The sequence below is a fragment of the Anolis carolinensis genome, chromosome 1, assembly GCF_035594765.1.
Source record: "Anolis carolinensis isolate JA03-04 chromosome 1, rAnoCar3.1.pri, whole genome shotgun sequence".
Taxonomy (NCBI): Eukaryota; Metazoa; Chordata; class Lepidosauria; order Squamata; family Dactyloidae; genus Anolis; species Anolis carolinensis.
In genome coordinates, this window is record NC_085841.1 from 239697189 (window position 1) to 239711232 (window position 14044).

Sequence of the window (14044 nt, forward strand, 5' to 3'; positions counted from 1 at the left end):
ATAAATCTAAAATACAAACGTATGTATTCTATGAAATTTGGAACCTGACTGGATGCAAAATAGGGAGGGATGCAAGGGGGTGCACAGCTAACATCACAACTCACATCACAAGCAAGACCCAAACTGAAATATACTATCCTTTTATGGAGGGTTTTTTTTTTTTAGGAGAGCATTTGGCTGGAGAAGCGACAAGAAGAGTCAAGAAGGAACATTAAATGATATGACAGGATGTGGCACAAATTATCAGTCTGGCAGAGCTCTAAGTGGTGGAACTCAGGGCTTCAGCCAAAAAGAGTGTGTTATGAATATTAGATTGTGATGGAGAATGAAGGAGGACAGCTCTCCCACTGAAACAAAGCTGACTCAGTACTCAGAAAATTACTTCCTAAACTTAGTTCATACCAAAATTCTTTATATGACCTAAAAATCAGTTTATTATGATTCCCTAACTGCTCACATTGGCCATTGTTTTTCTGTTACTTTTTAAATATATATATTTAAAAATATAAAAGGGGGATAAAAAAGCATACAACATGCAAAATTAAAGCTTTTAAATGCTTTTAGCCATAACTTTTAAAGATAACTATAGAAAGCTACTCTTGCTGTTGTATGCCTCCAAGTAATTTCCTGCTTATGGTGATCCTAAAGTGAACCTATCATGGATTTTTCCTGCCAGGAAAAATCCATGATAGGCTAAGGAAGTGTGATTTGAGGCTGAGGAAGTGTGACTCGCCCAAGATCACCCAGTGGGTTTCCACAGCTGAGCAGGGATTTGAACCCTCTTCTCTGTAGTCCAGGGCTCAAATCATTACACCATGGTTGCTTAATGCTCATCACACCCACAAGATATAACATTGTTGTTTCCAGTGCCTTTATTACTCCTGAAACGAGGCTGCGTTAATCCCTTATTACTTCCGGGCTCAAAACCCTCAAGTTACAAAGAGTTATGTGACCTTTAGTTATTTCCAAATTTAGTGACTCTGGCAAGCACCCATCTTTTTTTCCATTTCATCATCTCATTATGACAGGAAGAGGAGGCAGTGCCCGGATTCAAGACAGTCTGGGGAGCTGGAAAGGGAACTGTACTCTTCAATCTTGTCATTCTCCAAGCTGTCAGAGATATTTCTTTTCTACCAGCCCCTTCCCAAATGACATCCCTCTCCTACCCAAGTACTCATTTACAAACTATTTCCCCCTGCTTTCTTGAGGTCCTCCTGCCTGCTCCTCAACTCCCTCTTGCTCTCTCTTGTCTCTCCTTTTCTTCATCCATTTCATGGTCACCATCTCCTTCACTCTCCAACCACTAGCCAAGACATGAGTACAGCATCTCAAAATAAAGTTTTCTATCACATTTATCCATGCACACCCACTCACAGCTGTACCATTTCAACTATCACCATAGGTATACGTACATATTACTATTCCACCAGTTGCCCACAGTTGCTGCATCTCTTTGACTCCACTCTGTTTCTACATCCATGCATACCATTTTGTGCATCCACTTCCTGATGTTTATTAATGCTGTTTTTAATTGAAAACACCCACCTCTTCCAAAATATTTTCCCAGAGCATCTTTTACAACAGTGCTTCTCAAGCTATCTCAGGGGGATGGGAAAGGGAACCAGCAATTCTCCCCTCAAGGTAACAGCTCTAATATCTTATGTGTACCTATAGGCTACAATTAATTTCCCTTTCCTTCTGACTGGCAAGTTATGGCTTATGGATCAGGAGCAGTTTGTGTAGCATTGTTTTACAACACATATGTAACAACAAAATACAGTCCATACAAATCAAATGGTATAAAAAACCAATCTATAGCAGCATGAATCCATCAGAAGGTGTGTTTGCATTGCATAGTTACAGCAGTTTCATACAAGTTGAGCAACAGTCTCCATCTTGTACCATTCTAGGATCTAAAGTTTGAGGAAGTCCTTAGACTTTTTTTGCTAGAGAGTTGTAGTAGTATAATAAAGAGAATTCACTACTAAAATTCTCTAGCAGAAAGTTCTCTGTTCTTCAGTAGACAGAGCACTAAGACAGTAGAAATATTCATGTTGTCCCAGGAGCTGTCTGAGCTGCAGCCAACAAGGAACAAATCCTTAGAAATCAATGGGCTATGCATTAGTGCACCCACTAATCTACTCCAATAAGGACAGCAAAGTAGAATTGGCTGTTTGTTATGTTATATTATGCCCCTCCCCATCCAAAACGGGCCTCCAAATGTTACATTCAAAACAAAAATAATTTTTAAAATTATGTGAATCACACAAACTTAAAATTAGACAAACCGAAAGGGCTCTAAAGCTTGCCCTTAGACTGCCTTCTCCACAAATACATTGTGTATCCTTTTCTCAGTGCCAGGACCTATTTCCTCCTCCTTCCCCCTCCATGCCCCTCACCTGTGACCACGATAGGAGGCTTGGATGCGGATGGCAGCATTCTGTACTTGTGGGTCATTAATGTCCAGAGTGAATCCCGCTGGGGGAGGGGCTGCAGCTTTCTTGGGGGCAGCTTTGGACATCTGGGAGCAGGAGAGATGAAAGAGCAAGGTTAGCATCCAAGAAAAAATCGCCACTTCCTCATGGGACAGACCCTCCTTCCTCTTTCCACCATCATCCCTCTTAGCTCAAGATGATTCCCACTGACTGTTTTATGAAGGCACCTCCAATCTTGAATGGCTTATACTCTGCCAAGAAATGTCACTGAGCTCCATACTCAGTTTTTTTGGAAACCAACAAAGCAAATTACCCCAGCAGACCCACTGAGGTTAGGCTACATTCTTCTCCCAGCCATCCCCTTCATAAGTCAAACCCCAGTTTAGATATCTGTGAAGCTTCTGATGCCTTCATGGACAGTAGCCCCATTGTAGCCACCTAAGGGTTTTTCTTGACCAGAAGTAAGATCTCCTTAGGAGATGGTTACTCAAGACACAGCCGTGACTTGGGGCATGCTGATGTTTGCCCTGACATGAGGCAGGAGACTTGGGAGCCTGCTCTTACCGTGAACAGCACCAGTTGAGCTCCACTGACAGGAAAAAGGCCACAGCCCCCTCATCCCACTCAAATTTATATCTCTGGCAGGGAGACTCCAGGTCTGCTGGAGCGCCCAATTGCATTCCTGCCTAGATGTCTCCTTCTTTGGCCAGGGGGCCCTCTCCTTTGCCCATCCAGGAATCCTGGGTGTTCCCTTATATAGCCTGCTGCCAGGTACCTGTGAGTATTGGGGCCACGCTGATTCCAGCCCAGTGCTGTGTAATCACATAGGCCAGTCCAGAGGGACCGAGATGGAGCAGCTGCACCATTCCTGCCCTCTGGCTGAGAGACAGTGCGGGATGGGAAGGAGCGAGCTGAGCCCCCTTCACTCTATTGCTTGATGCTAACACACTCACATAGCCTTAGGAGGACCAGAACGGCTTATGAGGAGGTGTGCATCAATCTCTAAGGATATCCAAACCATTGAAGATAGCAGGAGAGCTGGATACTGTACTGCTTGTGAGTGGGAGAGGTGTTACATTTTTTTTTTGAACTATGGAGCCATGATGGTTGCATGGTTTTGAGGAGCTTTATCTTTACATTGTTGTCTTTTCCAATGAGTAATCTTACTCATGATTTGTCTAAATGGTGGCCACAGTTTGGGCATTTTGCTTCTAGTGAGGGTTTAAGCTAATTTAATATGACTTTTTGGCAGTGCGTGGTTATCTGTTGAAACTTGCCCCAAGACAATTTTTCAAATATGTTTGTTTTCTTCCGGTCTGCTTTCTTCACTATCAGCTTTCACAACCACACATGCCTCCTGCTTTAAAAATTGCTGTTTCTGAGTTCCTTTGTCCTCCTACATGGAAAGAAAGTTATTTAATCCAAGGAAGGTATTTAGCATTTGTTTTCAGAGTAGAAGGGATTAAAGATTATGTTTCTTTGATACATTCCTCCCACATCATTCCTATAATTTTACAGCAGGTGTCTAGATATTGTCATGTTCCATTTGTAGCCCTCTCATGCTTTCTCACTGCTCCTTCTTTAATTTTTTAAAGCAAATTGTGTTGTTGTGATTTGAGCATTGGTCTACAACTCTGGAAACCAGGAGTCAAATTCCAGCTCAGCCATGAAATCCATTGGGGGAGCAAGTCACACTCTCCTGGTCTCCAAGGAAGGTAATGGCAAACGTCTTTTGAACAACTCTTGCCAATAAAACTCTGTGATAGTTTTGTCTTTGGTTTGGCATAGGTAAAAAATGACATGGAGGGACATGTGTATAAAGGGGTGAAAATTCAGAATACTTCCAAGGTCAAGCCAGTCACTTCAAGGATACCGTCCATCCATCTCGTCCTTGGTCGGCCTCTCTTCCTTTTTCCTTTCATTTTCCCCAGCATCGTGATCTTTTCCAAGCTTTCCTGTCTTCTCATGATGTGGCCAAAATACTTCAACTTTGCCTCTAATATCCTTCCCTCCAGTGAGCATTATTTCCTGGAGAATGGACTGGTTGGATCTTCTTGTGATCCAAGGCACTCTCAGGATTTTCCTCCAGCACCAAAGTTCAAAAGCGTCTATCTTCCTTCATTCAACCTTCCTTATGGTCCAGCTCTCGCAACCATAAGTAACTATGGGGAAAACCATTACTTTGACTATGCGGATCGTTGCCAGTTTAAACAGTGCTTGCCTGCACTGTAAATCAATTCACTGAATATATAAATATCATATTATATCATATTGCAAGATAGGAAAAGCAGCTTCTGTGCCACTGCAAACCTTCCCTGGATAAAAACCATTCCAGTATTGCAAATTCTGTGCCCCCCAGCATCTCCTCACTGCTCAGGTTAAAGAGTATGCATGCTGAATTGAATGTTTTCTATTTGTGACTATTCTGAATGAATTGAAAGTAATAGAGTTAGACAGGTAGATTTTTGCTGTTGTGCACCTGCAAGTCATTTTTGAGTTATGTTTTTTTCTGGAGCTAAGGGTGAGTCAAGGCTCAAGGGAAATTCAGAGCTACAGCTGGGAGAGGATTCAGGGAAACCCTGTTCCAATGTGATGTTGTGTTTGTGAGAAAGAGGAGGAAATCCCTGTTGTTCATTAACTCGGGTTGTGAAGGAAATGGAAGAGCAAATTTTGTTTTCTCTACTTTAAAAACTTTTGTAGTAATGTGGATTGTCTGCTACAAATACCTCAATTATTCCCAGAGCATTCTTTCTACGTATGACAGAAAAATGAAGGTATCAACATTGACTCTCAAAACTATCCTGAAGGCCACAGACCTGTCTGATCTGAAAGCTAAGTCAGGTCAGGCTTGGTTAGTACTTGGATGGGGAACTACAAAGAGACACCAGTGTTACATTTCACAGAAGACAAACCACCTCTGAGTATTCTTTGCCTTTTAAAAACCCCAATGAAATCCATGGGATATTATAAATCAACATATGACTTAAAGTCACATACGTTCATACATGCAGGCATCCTTCAGGTCTCCTGCTTTGTCCCTTATATAGGTCCTTCGTCCAAAGATTCAGGTTCTTAAAACTTTATTGAATTAGATATACTTCTCTATTGCTGTTGATGCTGGATAGGAAAACATTAAACTAATTCTAAGAGTCAGTGGATGAAGTCCATAGAATCATAGAATAGTAGAGTTGGAAGAGACCTCATGGGCCATCCAGTCCAACCCCCTGCCAAGAAGCAGGAAATCACATTCAAAGCACCCCCGACAGATGGCATCCAGCCTAAACCCTCCAAAGAAGGAGCCTCCACCACACTCCGGGGCAGAGAGTTCCACTGCTGAACAGCTATCAGGTGCGCCAACAGTATCAACTGGAAAGCATTAGACCAAGGCTGCACAATGTGAGTAGAAGAGTATCAAGTGGGGGAGACTTTGTTCCACAATTCACAGTGCAGAAATCATTAGCTTCATATAACTAACTCATAGTGAAAGTCAGTCCTTACAGAGGCAAAGTGGTACCCAATATACATAATGTATTTGAGAAAGCCTTAAGGTTTGCAGAGGTATCTTCTCAGAACTTATGGGTGGGGAGGAATCCTATATTTGTATGGAAAACAAACAAAAAAAACCCTCCAATAGACACTGGTCATCTTTACTGGTCCCATGATTTTGAGTGGTGGGGGTGGTCAGTGAGAGCTGTAGTGGAATACAGTACAGGCAGCTCTTCATATTCATGGATTCTGTATCCACAACTTGAGATTTTCCCCTCCTCCTAAACATTCCAAAAAGCAAAGCTTGATTTTGCCATTTGGTATAAGGGACATTAATAATCCAAGTATTTTTCCAATTGTGGCTTTCATTGTTCAAATGTCTGCTAAACGCACAGCAGCAGAGACTGATAAACAAATTGAGTAATGTATTGTCCAATATCAGTTACGAGCAGATTTTCTGAAGCACAGTTTCAGAATATTGCTTAATGTGCCTTTTCAGTTCTCACAAGCATCCACCATACATGCCTTGCTTTTATCTTGGGTAAAAGGTCTGAAGTGTCACTTGTGTGCTGTTGACATTCAGCATTTATATCTTCTTTGTGAAGTCAGTGGGACTGTGCAGGAGATGAACCGCTGGCTGAGTTGTTAATGGGCAACATGGATGACAATAAAATTAAGCTGAATCCTGACAAGATGAAAGTACTGTGGGTAGAGGATTCTTGTGTCTGGGAATTCTGTATATGCTCAGTTCAAGATCAGGTTTATTGCTGGGTCCAGGATGTCCTTTCCTCTCCATGACCTTAGTGGCATATAATACTCGTACTTTCAACCAACTTCACCAGATGTTGCAAACTGCAAACATCTCTGGGCTGGCATATGGTGCTTGATGTTGTGGTAATGTTCCATCTAGATTACATTAAGGTGTTGTAGCTGGAGCACCCTTTGTAGACTGTTCAGAAGTTTCAAATAATGTGAAACACAGCTTCCAGGATTTCAACCAATACAACGACATGGAGATGGAATTAGTTCTACATCTGCTCCTTACTCACTCCCAATCCCAGCTCAAAGAGTAGATCTTACCTGTCAATATAGGAACATGTCTTTTCGTATGTCAGCCTCCCTAGCTCATAAGATCTTCAAAGGAAAGTCTTCTTCTTTTACTAAGGAAAACATATTGTGTAGGCAGACCTTCTCTGGAGGTGGACTCCCATCTCTAGGATGACAGCTCTAATGAAATTCAATAATCCTACAACTGAGTCACTTGACTGCCACTCTATTATTTCCCCAGGCATTTAAAAGCTTTATGCTGATTTGTTTAGCTTCTCTATTGCTTTTTATGTATCTGTTTACTTGCACTGGAGTGCTTTATGCTTTTATTATATTACATGAAGACTTATGCTGTTTATACTGTTTTCATAATCTGGGATGAAAGGCAAGTTTAAAAAATCCTTAGTGTTTTATGTATATTTATGGTTCATCTTATGCTCCGGCACTGAATGTTTGCCATATATATGTTGTACTCTGTCCTGAGCTCCCTTTGGGGTGAGAAGGGTGGAATATAAATGTTTTAAATAAATAAATAATTCATCTAATGAATAAACAAACCCCCATCTAGAAAGAAATATTGCTAGATCCTATAAAAACTTCCCAGAGTTCAGTTCAAACAAAGCTGGCAAATGTGTACAAAATTTATCTAAGACACAGTAGCTGGTCTGTGGATTTTTAAGACTTCTTTGCAGTGAAACAACTTGCCCTCTGCTTTCACACTGCAAGCACATACTTCAGTTTACTTTGAAAGCTTATTTTGCTTCTATCACCATATGTCATGCCAATATCAATTCCAATGTCAAAAAAACCCTATTACTGTCATTTTTATGGACATTCTTCCTAAAGTGTTGAATGGCACCTCTTTTTCTGCATTTTGTATCCATTAGTTTTTTTGCCTCTGGATCAGCAGAAAAAAAGATTGCTGTATCTTCTGTATAGCCTCTCTTAAGATATTTAAAGATGGCTATCATATATTTTTCTTCTGTTGTGGCTAGACATATCCAGCCTTCTAAGCTGCTTCTAACAAGGCTTGGTTTCTAGACCTTTGCTCATTTTGCCCTGCTTTGGCTATGTTCAAGCTTGTCAATACCCATCTTGGGCTATGGTGCCCAAACTGGGCACAGTGTTCTAGACGAGGTCTAACCAAAGCAGACTAGAATGGAATGACTACATTCCCTGGGCATTATACTCCCATTGATGCAGCCTACAGTTGCACTGTTTTTTTTTTAACTACTGTCTCACACTATGGTCTACTAGATGCTGTTCGCTTATATTGTCAAACCAGGTGCCGCTTATGTAATATGTATGCATTTAATTTTCCCTGCCTAAGGTAGAACAAGCAATCCCAAAGCATTCCCATTCTTGCAGTTAGATACATATAAATGGATTCAGAGAATAGGCTGTTTCATAGAATCATAAGAGCTGGAAGAGACCTCATGGGCCATCCAGTCCGACCCCCTGCCAAGAAGCAGGAAAATCACATTCAGAGTACCCCCGACAGATGTTTGTAGCATTCATGTTTGCCTCCACTATGGTACTGGGAATAAATGCGTTGAAATATATATTTAACTATATTGACAGCTCTTCTGTCAAGTCCCAGATTTCTTAGGTACCACACAGAGCCACTAAGATTATCCACTGCATTTATTTTGACTCAGGCTGTTTTCACATGAGGGATTTGGTGTTGAATTTCCATTTCCATTCACAGTGGTAGGGAGAGAGGATCGCCATCACCATCCATTGTAATTTTCCAATGTTTTCCCAGTACTGCTGCCAGCTTTTATAAAAAGGGTGAAAGGAAAAGAACACAGACGACCCCCATCATTTATACGGACAGTGACACAGCAGAAGAGCTTGGGGATAGTAACTTTTATGGGCTGTAACTTCCTTGAACATGTTTGGTTGGAGGCTTATGAACACTGCAGTTAAAATGTAACTTTCCTAAGCTTTGCCTATCAGGCAGATAAACCTGGCACCATTTCATAATTCTATTAATTTTTCACTTAAAATTTTCTTTATATACTGGTATATTTAAAAATTAATAAAATACTGCCCAAATAAAAGTAACAAAGTGCTTAAAAACCCTTTCTGAATGCAACATTTTAAGGGGTTGATTTAGGGCTGACAATTTATACTTCTGATTCACCTTTCCTCCCAAAATAGTAAAAAGAAAGATTGCTATAGTGCCACAACACTAATTTTGTAATTCTAATTAAGGAACTTTTTAATAATTTCCATTTTACCAGTGTGTGCCTTTTCCGCTTACTATAACAGACTCAATGTTTACTTCCAGTCGAAAACGAATGCTTAATCATTAAGGTTGTTGATATTTCAGGGATAGTGATCACTACTCATTTTTACATCAACGAGCACTCATCACTATAAATAATTGGTTTTTTAAATTTTAGGTAAGAATTGCAGGAAGTAAGCATTGCCATTCTTACCCAAGAGGTTGTAGGTAAACGAGACCTAATCACGCTTATTGGTATGGAGAGAATGTAGCAAGCTAAACATACATAGAAAATCTGCAATAACCACAGTTTGGAAAGTCAACTACAATTCAACTTGTACATTACTGTAAAACAGCAATAATTTATTTGTAGTAAGGTCAGTCTGGAAGTAGTCCAGGATGTTTTGCTTGCTCTTGCCAGAGGGAAACTAGCATCTCCACAATCCAAAACATTGGATGGTGGAGAAAGGTGGACAGAGATGGGGAACTGATATTATGGATTCCCACAGCCAAGACAGGTCGGCAAAGCTGCATTCATACTGTAGGCTTTGAGCCTTGGCCATAGCCTTGGTTTTCTACTGAAAAGATAGCACTCTTTAACATTCCCCTATTTTACCAACCAAAGTATCTGTTTCCTGATCGAGTGCCTGTAGCTGTAACAATATTTCAGATTTTCAGAAAAGCTTCCTGCGTTTTCAGGCCTGCCTCACCATGAATAGACACTACTTGGCTAGGCTAAGTAACAAAAACAAAGTCTTCAGCTTTTGTCCTCTTAAGTCTCAAGAAAAAAGAAATCATTACTTGGACTGCTGAGGTGGTTTAAGCACTCCAGAAGCCCAATTAATGCACTTGTTTCAGAGCAGAGGTACAACTAACTCCCATCAGCAGCCCAAGGCTAAGCAATAGAAGGGCTAAGACGACAGCTACAGGGTTCATTCAGTTTTCCTCTCAATAGTAGAACTGACCCACCAACTGTGGAATAATATATGTGCTAGGAAGGCCAAGTGCGTGCCTAATAGATCAGGACAAAGTTACTTTTTTTGCACTGCCATGACCATTGGCCAAGCTGTGAGCATTAGACCAAAAAGTAACATTTCCAAACTCTGGCACCTAACTGCAAAGGAAGAAGGTGTGTAGGTCTAGAGCAGTGGTTCTCAACCTGGGGTCCCCAGATGTTTTTGGCCTACAACTCCCAGAAATCTCAGCCAGATTACCATCTGTTAGTATTTCTGGGAATTGAAGGCCAAAAACATCTGGGGACCCCAAGTTGAGAACCACTGGACTAGAGGCTCTGAATTTGTTTGTATGGGATTCATCTTGTATGATTCCAGTATAGGGTGAAACAAATGAGCTCAGAAAAGAGAGCAGGGTATTACGCAGATGAGGAGGGTGTATCTGGAGTACATACACAATTCAAGAAGCTGTGTGTGTTTTTGCTCCAGTTCTGAAAGGAAAGAAAGGACCTTATTGTGTGCATTGTTAGGAAAGCTTGTGCAAAAATGCAAGGCTGCAGGAAAGCATTGTACATGGGTCAGGTGCAAACAAGGAAGAACTGCTGGCCTTATATTGTTGCCTTCTTCTGGACTCCTATGGAGGGAGAGGAAATTGGGCAGGAAACCCAGGAACATGGCCAGCACCTCTTCACCTCCCTCTAGTTTTGCTATTCCTTGTTTTTGCCTGGATTCCTACATTTGAGCTTTGTCTTCAGTGCATATCCGCCCAGCCTACCCCAGGCCCTGCCTTGAGGAACACAAACATTCATGGCAGTGAAGAACCATTCCAACCCTGTGGTGGACTGTCAGGTGCTGCTAGGCTTCTCCTCTGCAAGAATCTGGGGTTGACTCCTCTTTTTATTCTCCCAGCTCAAACTGCTGGGTTTAAAAAGGGAAAAGATGTCTCATACCTCACAGCAGGCATGTTTAGGGTATGCTGTTAGTTAACAAAAAGAACTGGTTGCATCAAAATGCAACACTTTTAGGCACAATGCAGAAGAGGCCTGTGGAAGCCCTGAGGGAGGAGTTATTTTGAGGAGGAAAAATCAAGGCCTTGGCCTCGACCTTGGCACTGCTTCAAGCCCCCTTGTATTTCCCAGAGCAAGTCACCCTTCCCTGAACCCAACCCCCAGAGTTGGTAATTCTTGTCAGTCTGCCCTTTTCTGTCATCAGACACTGTCTCACTCTCCTCTAAGCCAGGCTGCTGCCAGGAGTTGGCTGGGCAGAGTGAAGAACACAGCGGCCAGTGCTGACGACTCTTCTTGAACCATGAGGTATATCAACCGGTCTCACCCTGGCTGGGTGGACGGTGTTTGGCCCATCTCGCCCCCTGCTGGAATGTTCTGTGGCTCCTCCGGCAGGGCAGGCGGCTAGGGCATGTGGCTGCTGGCGCCGTGGTAGGAGCGCAGTAAGACCTTGTGCTTGGTGGCCGCCTCGCTGCGCCGACGCTGGTGCTCCACCAAGAACTCTTTCAGGCGACTTGTGGTGAAAGTGAGGGTCTGGCGCCGCAGCTTCATCAGGTAAGCATCCTGGAGCCAAGGGTTGGCAAAGCAGTCCTTGAGAGTGGGACGGCTCCTGCGAGCCCAAGAGACAAAAGGAAGAAGCTGATCTTTCCATAGCCCTCACCTCCCTTCACATAACCAGGGGGAAACCCGAATGCAACCAGAGCAGCAGGAAACATGCAGGAAGCTGCCTTATACTACGTCAGGCCCATCATTTAGTTCAGTATTGCCTACTATGGCCATCCAAGGTCTCAGGTAGAAGTTTTTCCACCTATATCTTGAGCTGGCATTGATTGAATCTGAGATCTTTTGTATACAAGGCATGAGTATGAAACTATGGGTCATATACAAATGTAGCCACACCCAACAATAGCAATGAGGTAAGACTGAACCCAGACATTCTGACTCTTAGAAGAAGTCTATCCTCACTCACCAAGAGCCCTGCTATGAGGCTGAAATTTTGCATGCACTAGCCCAGTGGTTCCCAACCTTTGGTCCTCTAGTTGTTTCAGACTTCAACTCCCAGAAATCCCAGCCAGTTACCAGCTATTAGGAATTGTGGGAGTTGAAGTTCCAAACACCTGGAGGACTAAAGGCTGGGAACCACTGCATTAGCCTGTATGTAAGTCCCATTGAATTTACTAGACTTATTTTGCAAAGGGCTATGATGACCTGAATCCTATTGGTAGCTCCAATTAGAACAAACCCATTGAATCATTTATTGAAAGGTGAATCAACAGCTATGTAAATCCCATTGATTTTAATGCATCTGTTCTTATTGTAACTGTCAATAAGATTTGGAATTCAGTTTGCTGTGGACACTGAACACAATACAGTCTTGTGACATATTTCTCTCTTTTAAGAATGCAGCAAGCCTTTTGAAAATGGTTTTAAATCATTCAAAATCTTTGTTCTATGTTGACTGTCATTTGCAAAGAGAAGCCTCCTTCATGTGAGGTGAGTTTCTGGTGAGTCAAAGGCTCTTTGCAAATGATAACTTTTCTTGGCCTGCAGTGCATACAGATATTCTGTTCTTAAGCTATACCACTTTCCTCTCTATGCCATTCACTCACCATGGATGGGCACAGAGTACTTTGCGGATGAAGAGTGCAGCACTTTGGGAGACATTGGGGTATAGCTTGAAGGCATCATAACGGGCTGCCAAAATCCGGCTTTCAGCCTCTAAGGGATCCGCTTCAAGGAAAGGTGAGCGACCACTGAGCCTGGTGGACAAAGTTGAATATGGGATGAGTAAGAAGATATTAGACACATAAGATATATCCTTTGTCTATCAATCCATTTGTTCAAACCATGAAGTATCAAGGAGCACTTCTGTGGGAACTGCTCTTACCTAGCAAAGGCTTTAAAGAGGGTTGATGAAATTCAGGAGAGCACCAGGGAGGTATGATCCTGGAGGCACTTGTCTAGCTACTATTGTACTGTCAGTGGATGTGAGTTGGAAAGACATCTGCTTGCGCCCATCTAATCCCACCTCTGCCTTGTGTCATTCTGTTTGCCCATTTCCAGTAGTTTCCTACTCCAATCATACTTACATGATGTACGTAAGCACTCCCACGCCCCAGATGTCAGCTGCCGAGCCAATGGGATCTCCCTTCACCATTTCAGGAGCTGCAAAGGAAGAAGAAAGCCATCTTTCTCCCTGAAAAATTGGCAGAACCCAGAACTCAGAAGGGGCTTTGCTCATTATGGTGGGAAAGCCCATTGGTTGCAATTGGCCAGGTCTCATTAGTTCTATGGTGAAGATGCTACCAAATCTCTACGGAGCCTAATGTGGGTAAACATGATGGAGAAAAACCTTCCCCACTTTCTTCCTTCTCTGTCAGTTCACAAGACTGCATCTTGAACCCATTAGCTGTGTATGTGGAGTAGCCTATGTAGGTTCGTTTCATACTATATCTATTTCACGTTTGTCTGGCACACAGTATTTCCCTCTTCCCACTAGTCAATTCTCTGGCATGCCATGCATATACTCACCCATGTACTCCAGCGTACCAACCCGACGCCCTAACTGGCGCAACACCAATGGATTGTAAGTCTGGGCACTGCCAAAGTCAATTATTTTTATGGAATTTGTGGTGGAGACAATGATGTTATCAGGCTTCAGGTCAAGGTGGATAATGCGCCGTCCATGCAAATAATCCAGCCCTTGGAGGATCTGTATTACATATCCCACCACATCATCTTCTGAGTATCGGAACCTGTAGGCACAGACATACAATTAAGAGGATGGAGGGGATCCTAAGAAGCTCTCTTCAGGTCTAGCCTGATACACCTAAAGTTAAACCGCAACAAACCACCAGTTGCAGAGAAACACCCTAGAGATCTGGTCTG

The 14044-nt window shown here is 42.4% G+C and overlaps 2 protein-coding genes across 7 annotated transcripts in view; both read right to left on the reverse strand.

The window, feature by feature from the left end:
- The window catches only part of spegnb (SPEG neighbor), a 17595-nt gene extending 13320 nt beyond the window's left edge, over positions 1-4275 (reverse strand). The window contains exons 1-2 of one of the 2 annotated variants that reach the window (XM_003214982.4): positions 3000-4275; positions 2400-2521 (exon numbers count right to left, since the gene is read on the reverse strand). In XM_003214982.4, coding sequence (XP_003215030.1) covers positions 2400-2521 — 122 coding nt within the window. In that variant the 5' untranslated portion in view covers positions 3000-4275. Of the gene's footprint in view, positions 1-2399 lie in introns of both variants that reach the window. The other variant, XM_008111966.3, reaches the window with a different exon arrangement.
- A 4319-nt stretch (positions 4276-8594) lies between these two features.
- speg (striated muscle enriched protein kinase) overlaps positions 8595-14044 on the reverse strand; it is a 141418-nt gene continuing 135968 nt past the window's right edge. For all 5 annotated transcript variants that reach the window (XM_062967245.1, XM_062967246.1, XM_062967249.1 and 2 more), the window contains 4 exons: positions 13688-13911; positions 13246-13321; positions 12766-12915; positions 8595-11765 (listed from right to left, as the gene is read on the reverse strand). In XM_062967245.1, coding sequence (XP_062823315.1) covers positions 11561-11765; positions 12766-12915; positions 13246-13321; positions 13688-13911 — 655 coding nt within the window. In that variant the 3' untranslated portion in view covers positions 8595-11560. The remainder of the gene's footprint in view (positions 11766-12765; positions 12916-13245; positions 13322-13687; positions 13912-14044) is intronic.